Source organism: Ziziphus jujuba, chromosome 10, assembly GCF_031755915.1.
Source record: "Ziziphus jujuba cultivar Dongzao chromosome 10, ASM3175591v1".
NCBI lineage: Eukaryota > Viridiplantae > Streptophyta > Magnoliopsida > Rosales > Rhamnaceae > Ziziphus > Ziziphus jujuba.
In genome coordinates, this window is record NC_083388.1 from 11,026,756 (window position 1) to 11,035,158 (window position 8,403).

Consider the following 8,403-nt stretch of genomic DNA (forward strand, 5'->3'; position numbering starts at 1 on the left):
TGATTGAGAGGACGTCAAACTGAATAACAAAAGAGGGAGGGGCTTCTAGGAACAGCAACAGGAAAGTTGCACTTTGGGTTGAATTTTGGGTGAAAAAAACTGTTTAAAGTTTTAAAAGAACTGTTTAAATTTTTCACTTCAAAAAAATAATAATAAAGAGGGAAAAAAAAAAAAAAAAAGAACGAACGTTGATTGATTGATTGAATAGGCACATTTCGCTTGGCTTGTGGTTGTCTATGTCTCTTCATGCCTTTCGAGTCTCTCTTTCACAACCACAAAGCCAATAATTCACCCCCAAAAAAAAAAAAGAGGGGGAAAAAAAAAAAAAAAAACCACAAAGCCAATAAAACCGAATAACACTCTCGCTTATCCTTCTGCAATCGTGATGGGACTATCACAATTGCCCTTGTATGACACGCCAATAGATGTAGCCAGTAGATACCCAAATTTCTCTCCCACTTTGCTCTACGGCCTTACTTGTAGCCCTTTTTTTCGGTTAAGAATCCAATAGTTGTAGCTCTCTGGGAAAAAAAAAAAAAAAAAAAAAAATTAAAAAAAAAATCCCATTAAGCCATTTCCAGTATACTGCGTTTTAATCCCATATGGGTCAATCTCACTCTCTTGGAGATCATAGTTGGTGGCTGTCACTTTGTCTTTACCTCAATTTGACAGTGACTTTGTTTTTATCCATCTATTCCTACGTTTTAATATATCATGGTGTTATATTCTTTAAAGCACTATATACAAAATCTTGTATAATTTGCAGTCAAGGGCCTTGTGCAAATCCCAATTGCAGTACACCTAAAAACTTCGCATTATCAGGCTGAGGCTGCAGAAAACTTGGGCAATGTCCACGAGCTACGTTGAAGAAACGAAGATGGCTAAACTCAAATATCGGACGTAGAATCGTTTGCCAAGAATATTCTCACCGTTCAGGCTATATTTTCAACCTCTGGATTCCAGGAAAGCCTTGTTTATGAGTGGCATGCTTTCTATTCAGATACATAGTTCAGTTGTTTCATGCTGCAGACTTGTTTTGTTTGTATTGTATTATTATTATTATTATTATCATTTTCTTTTTTAAGGTTTGGAGACAATTGATTGCCAGTAAAAAGTTGTAATTGAATACTTGAAATCCACATTTTGCATTCTACTAATACAAATTAGAGTTATATATATACACTGCTTACTTTAAGCTAATTAGCGCTTAAAGTACACATAAAACAACAATCTAAAAATTAACTTGCCACACTATTGATATAATAAATGCTGAAAACATATCCAACTGACTAAAATCATTCCTTGGCCAGATTAAGGAATTAGATTTGAAGATAAGGCATCAAGTATGTTGATCCAGTTGTCTTCATCCTCTTCGTCTTCCTCTCCACCCATATGGCTCCACTGAACTTGGGAATTCTTCTCAATTTCGTCATTTCTGGCGAACCGGCCTCTAATTCGGGGCCGGCTGTCTGCCAATGTCTTCCTACAAGCATACTGAATTCAAAGATATATATTTTAATTAAAGGAGGAGAAAAAATTTAATTAAAAAAAAAAACTCAAATACTTAAAAATAAAAATAAAAAAATTAAAATCATAATTCATTAGTTTAAGGCAAAGGATTCGGAGGGAAGGTTGGGCACAAAGAGGAAAAGATATACAAGTGGTTTGCATATATATATTTTAATACAAAAGACAATTACCCAAGTTGCTCCATGCATTTTTCTTATAAAATATGAAGTGCAAATTTCACATCTACTTATAAAGAGTTTATTCTTCCTTTAGAATTTACGTGACCAAAGAATCCAAAAATTCTCACACATATACTCTATAGTTACATCTAGTCTATCAACATAAGGAATTGTAGTTGGTATTGAATATAAACAGGAAGCAAAAGTTCGTGAGGTCAAGGTCAAACCAACTACAAAAAGAAATTTGTAACCAAAGAAAGTCAAACATATTTGGATAGCTAAGATAAAATATTATATATTTCAATTCCATTGAAATTTAGTTAATTCCAAGCTCACTTTCAGACATTCCAACACACCAAAATTAATGAACTTCTTAAGGCTTTAAAATTTATTTTTTCTTTTCCTAAATTTATCATGACAAATATCATAGAAGCTTTTTCCAGCTATAGTTGACCAAATAAATAATATAATATTCAAAATCACTATTGAGAATTCCTAGGCAGGATGTGACAGAAACAAAGCTCAGAATGATAGCACCATAGAAAGTAATAACATGTATAATTTACAAAACAGTGTGATCGGCCATACCTCGAAAAGAACACGAATAATGCCATTTCATTTACTTATGAGTTATTATTATTGTGTGCTAGTGCCACTGCCTAGTCAATTACAAGTTGGGAAAAACCAGATTCTAATTGCCATAAAAATAAATAAATAAATAAAATATTTTTACAGAAAAGAAAAAAGTGTAGTCAATAATATTATAATGTAAAAAAAATAATAATAATAAATAAGAAAATTAATAGAAAAGTGAAAGAGAAAAGGGGCAACCTTAATCTTCTTGTTGAAGTTCCTTTGATTTCTCTTGCTTCGATACCTTTCGATTCTCTCTTTTTTCTCTTCGGGACTGTAACGGCAGGCTTTTGTCATCCCTTCGATGATCATACTGCTCTCATTTGACAATGGACTTTCTGATCGATAGCTATGCTGAACCATGTTGTTGCCCTGCACCACCGTCCTCATAATTGGTTTTAAAGAAAGTATACATATCCAAATTATAAAAAAAAAACAAGAGACGTGCATACAATCAAATGCGGGTTGTTTTTGAAGGAGCACAAAAAGCTGCAAGTGCATCAGTTGCACCCAATCATTCACAGTAAAAGCCTGGTTAAGTCCCAGTAACATAGAGGGTAATGGGCGGGTATTTAGGTCATTTTGCAGACTCACCTGCAAATCACCAGTACTGTAAACCCTCCTCACCGGACCGGTTTCGGAGGACTCCAAGAGCTCAGCGACGGAGGAGAGAACGCGGTGGGTCCCATTCTTTTGGAGGGAATGGCTGCTGACGCTGCGCTGAATCAGGGTCGGCTTATGAGCGCCGAGGGAGCAGGGAGAGCCGTAGCTGCTGCAGCCGCTGCTGCAGCTGTTGCTGACTTCGGAGCCCAGAAGGCGAAGGGTTTCGTGGAGAGAGTCGAAGTCGGTGCCAGAGAAGTGGTCGGGAAGGAACGGCGGGTGAGAGGAGGGAGGTGGAGGGGGAGGAGGCGGGAATGGAGAGTCCGCCAGGGAATCGGTGGCGCGTGGGAATGGGGAGGAGTGGTAACCGTACATGGCGCGTGGAGGAGGGGGGAATGGGTATGGGGAAGGGAATGAAGGGAGGGCGGTGTGGAAGGGTCCGGGGGTACTTAAGCAAAGCAAAAGCGAGAAAAGAACGTCTGGAAAAGGATGTGACATTGTTGCGGAAGGTAGGATGACGTGGAACATGACGTCATTCTGTTTATAAAGCGTTGACCTCCTTCTTTTCCCCCTCTCACAGCTATGGAGACATAGCGGTCCCCCGCCCCAAATCCCAAAAAAGCGGAGTATATGCATATGCATATATCATACATACATACATACATACATACATACATACATACGATATAAAGATATCATGTACTGGTAGGGTGGGTAAAATCCAAATCCGTTCAATTCAATATATTTTTAATGGTTTAGATTGTATTTTTATATCAATTAGATTGAATTGGGTTCAAAATATTATAAATTATATGGATTGGATTGGTTACGGATTGGAAATATAAATCCAATCAAATTCAAATAATATATTATATAATTAAAAAATTATATATTTTTTTATTTTTTTCATTTTTATATATAAATTTTAATATTTTTTTCATTTTAATATATTAATTTTTAACTTTTTTTTCCATTTTAATATATATATATATTTTTACATCTCTAAATCCCAAATTGATTATTGAATGAATGGATTTTCATGAATGTATTATTTTATATTATTTGTTTTAATAATTTTAATTTGATTTTGTAGGAGTGAGATAATGACATTAATGCTTGCTGTGTGATAAGTGCATGATGTGTATCATTTGCTATATTTTCTTTTTTATTTTTCATTGTAGACTATGTTGTATTATTCTAATTTTGTTTTTTTATGTTTGGATAATTATAATTTATTATTTATATTTTATGTTTGAAATTTTTTTTATTTGTATTATATATTTATAAATTAGTAAGTTTCAAACCGATCAACCAATCCAAACCAAACCGATAAGTATGGATTGGATTATATTTCGGTCCAAAACCGAACCAATCCAATTCATGCCCAACCCTATATACGGGGCCCATGAAGAAAATTACAATGAACAGCCATTGTCATGGTTTGATTTACATGTAGTTTTTTTTTTTTCCCTAAATTCTTCGTTAGAGATTTTATAATGAAATTATTTTTAAATTTTTAACTTATAGTTGTAAATTTACGAGTTTTTATTGATTACAAAATAATGTTTGTACCATACAAATTTTTAAATGCTTTCTATTTTTTTTTCTTATAAATAATATAATATCCTTTTGAATTAACAAGAAGTCTTAGTAATTACTTTAAATTATATAAATAAAAATATCTTTTCATAATTATTAATATGTTACCTTTTTATTTTTCTTCTAAATATTAATAAGGATAATCTCATATACTTTTTTAAGGTTTAATTTAAATACAAATTAGTTCGTCTATTCTCAAAAATATCATTAATTTTTCTTTAAACTTTTAAAAGTTATCATCTTGCCTCTTAATTGTTTCATTCATATTCTTTAAAATAATATTATTTACACCCCTCTAAATAAAATAAACAACAAAATACTATTTTCTATCCCAATTGATAAATGATTGATTAAAATAGATATGATATAATATATTTTTTATATTATTTACATTAGAAATTACAATATACATTATAAATTACAATATATTATGAAGGGCCACAAATCCCTTGCTTACGTAGTATTAGGAAGTGCATTAACATAAATACGGCAATAAGAAGAGATAATACAAAAGTGGGCAAACTATAAAACTGAGTCAAAGTGGATTGTCCCACTCTAGCACTTTCGCAGCCATCGCTCAACGGATAAAAGTTACTTTACGAATAATAAGCTGATCTTCCCCAATAGCTCACATAGACAGGAAGGTTTGGTAACTCGATGTCGGCAATTTCAAAACCTAGAAAATTAAATTGTAATTAATGCAAACTTCAAGGGGTCGATATGTAATATTCCCTTATTAATATATTATTTAATATATACTCTTAAGGTCAATTTCATAGTTAATAAATAATTATAATAATTTTTTAGGTTAGAGTCTTCCTTCTACATTTTTAAGATAAGTTAAAGTTTTTATCATGTTTTCTGAGGTTTGGTTTGGTGTTTCTTTTCTTTCCTTTTCTTTTTCTTTTCTTCTGGTTTCGTTCTTTCTCCTATGGCTTTGTTTTTTGTTTTTTTAATGTAAAAAGTTATGACAATATTGAAGCAATGGCTTTTCTTAACTTTGGCAGAATGTTTGTCTTTGATTCTTAAACATCAAGATTAAAAAGATAGTTTTGTAGCTATGCATCTTTGTTTGTTGGCACATGTTCTTCCTTCAATTTCATAAATGGGTTTTTATGGATACGATGTCTTCTCTATGGAGTACTTATTTTTCTATGCAATTTCATAAGTTGACAAACAATGCTTTCTTATGTCATTTAATGAGTCAAAAAAGATAAGAATTTTAAATGGATCTATATGGCACTTCCATGTTATATTTCAATGGCAAATTGGCTTTTTGGATTCAAATACATAATGTTCCATTACCTTTTATGACCAAAGTTGTTGTTGAGGCTATTAAACATCAATTGGGGAAATTGTTTTTGGTTGATTCTGATAAAGGGCGCTGTTGTTGGGGGAAATTTTTGAGGATTCATGTTTAATTAGATGTTCAAAAAGGCATAGGTTGAAAATTTCTTTGGCAGATTCTGATAAATTTTGGATAAAGTTTCAATATAAACGATTACTCTAAGTTTTATTATCAGTGAGGTTTACTGGGACACCTTCAAAAAAATTGTGTGGTAGCTTCTGATGTTAGTCATAATCAATTCCGTGCATGGTTAAGAACTATTCCTTCTTGAAATCTATTAAAATTTGGTACAATGGTGTTTTAGATAGAGGTGTTTTACTGCTCCTCCATGTTCTAACAAATCTGCTCTTGTTTCTTCTGGTAAAATTTAGATAGTATTACTAGTAAGGAGGTGGTTTTGAGGGATTCATTGAAGTCTTATATTGTTGATTATGGTGTATCTCTTAAAGGAGTTTCATATAATGGTGAACAAGGGATTGATCCAAATTCTATAATTCATTTAAGGGAGAATTGTTCTGTAATTTCTTCTTATCAATTGTTAGGTGATGTTATTGGTCAGGATGATATGGTAGTGATGTTGGTAAGTGTCAATTCTTCCTTGGATGTGGTAGATTACTTAGTTACAGGAGGGAAAAGCAATTTGAAAAGTTGGAAAAGATTAGTTCATGGAAAAGAGAGTGGGCTTTTAAGTTCTATTGATGCGTCAACCAAATCTATTTCTAATAGTGGTTTTAAACGTGTTGGTGTTAAAAGTTTTTCTTCAAGTGATAAAAAATAAAAGTCAAACTCTCTAACTGAAAAAATTATAATTCTTTAAAACATGGTGGGATGTGTTTAATAGCCTCACCATGAGTCATAAAAATATTCAGATGGAATGTTCAAGGACTTGGGAACCCTCAAACATTCCGAGCTGAAGATCCTAGTGTTATTTTCTTAATGGAAACAAAGTTGTTGGTTCAAAAATTGGAGTTTTTTGGTTTAAATTTAATATGGGTGGATGTTTCGAAGCTGATAGGGTTGGTTTAAGTGGTGAACTTGTATTGTTTTGGAAGAATTCTGTTGTTTTAGATTTTCATTCTTTTTTCATTGGTCTTATTGATATGATGGTTCGACATCCAGGTAAAGGTTTGCTTAGGCTAACTTGTTTATTGGTATGAGGCAGTTATCTTGCACGTTATTGCAAAGGTTGTCTTTGGGAAATTTTGTGGGGTGGGTTTTGTTTGATGAATTTAATGAAATATGTTCTCCATAGGTGGTCAGAATCATTCTCAAAATTAAATCAATGGATTTTGACAAGTTACTAAGAATTTTTTTTTGTAGGGTATTCCTTTTAGAGGTTATTCTTTCACATGGAACAATCGTCATGATGATGATGATAATGTCCAAGCTTAACTTGATTGGGGTATGGAAAATAGAGGTGAACAGGGTTTGAGTCTGTCAGGTTAGAAGAAAAATAATAACTGACTCGCTCAATGATGAGAATCTGTCAGTACCTGTACAACCGACAACCCGCTGGGGTACTGATCCTATATAGTTAAAGACCAAGCCAATCAATAGGGCTCAAGCTAAGAGATTTAAGGACAACCTGGCTGGCTTTATACAAGAAGTTATCAATTCTCAAAAGGGAATACCTAAAAATTCGAAACAAGTTTTAAGCATTCAAATGATGGAGGCCGATGTGGGCTCCGAGCAACAAAGAATGGGTTCAACACTTCTTAAACTCAATTAATATCACTAAGAGGTCATGGAATCAAGTTAAGGTAGAAGCAAAAGCAACCAAAGAGGCCATTTGTGCATGGAAGAGATTGTTGGCCAAATTTGCTGTATTTGCCATTGGCTTTCCTATATTTTGGTGATTAAGCATTTTATCTTTGTTCCAATCAAGGTCAACGTATAGGGTTCATAATTAATACTATTTGGCATCTTGCATGGTGTATGGAAGCTGATTTGAAACCTTTACAAGCTAGAAATTGGTCAAACTAGTCAACTAGTTTCCTAATTTGAATTTGACTTTTATTTTAGGGAACTACCTTTTATTTTGGTTTTTATTTGTTTATTTGCTGAAAAAATCAACTTTTTTTATCATTTTGATTGTAAATTAATTAATAACTAATTCAAAATAAAGGAATTAATTAATATAATTTAATTTAGGAAAGGAATGTGACAATCGGCCAAGCTTGATTTCCTATTCTCTATGGCCGGTTTTGACTATTCTTTTAGGATTTTATTTTGTATTTTCAAACCTATTTAAGGGCTTAATCTTCAACAAGAAGACAACTTACATATTATTCAAAAATTTATTTGTGAGAAAAAGTTATCTTAGTTCTCTTTGAACACTTAAAACACCATTAGAGAGTGAGTGTTTTAGTTTGACTTATTAATAGGATATCCATCACCTATTGTGGCGTCTTCGATTTACGAAGGTTTCTAGTCACAGGTTAATTAGGAGTTGAGGTAACCATAATAACTTGAACTTAATTTTTTGATTTCGGACTAATATAATACAAGTTTAAGCTCAAGTCGACCTATGTTCGT

The 8,403-nt window shown here is 32.6% G+C and overlaps 1 protein-coding gene across 1 annotated transcript; it reads right to left on the minus strand.

Annotated features, from left to right (window-relative positions):
- Positions 1 to 1,126: 1,126 nt before the first annotated feature.
- LOC107407389 (uncharacterized) lies at positions 1,127 to 3,434 on the minus strand. Its single transcript, XM_016014670.4, has 3 exons — positions 2,916 to 3,434; positions 2,520 to 2,693; positions 1,127 to 1,494 (listed from the first exon to the last, which is right to left on the minus strand). The coding sequence occupies exons 1-3, from the start codon at positions 3,417 to 3,419 to the stop codon at positions 1,312 to 1,314; spliced, it is 861 nt and encodes a 286-aa protein (XP_015870156.4). The 5' UTR covers positions 3,420 to 3,434; the 3' UTR covers positions 1,127 to 1,311.
- Positions 3,435 to 8,403: the final 4,969 nt, after the last annotated feature.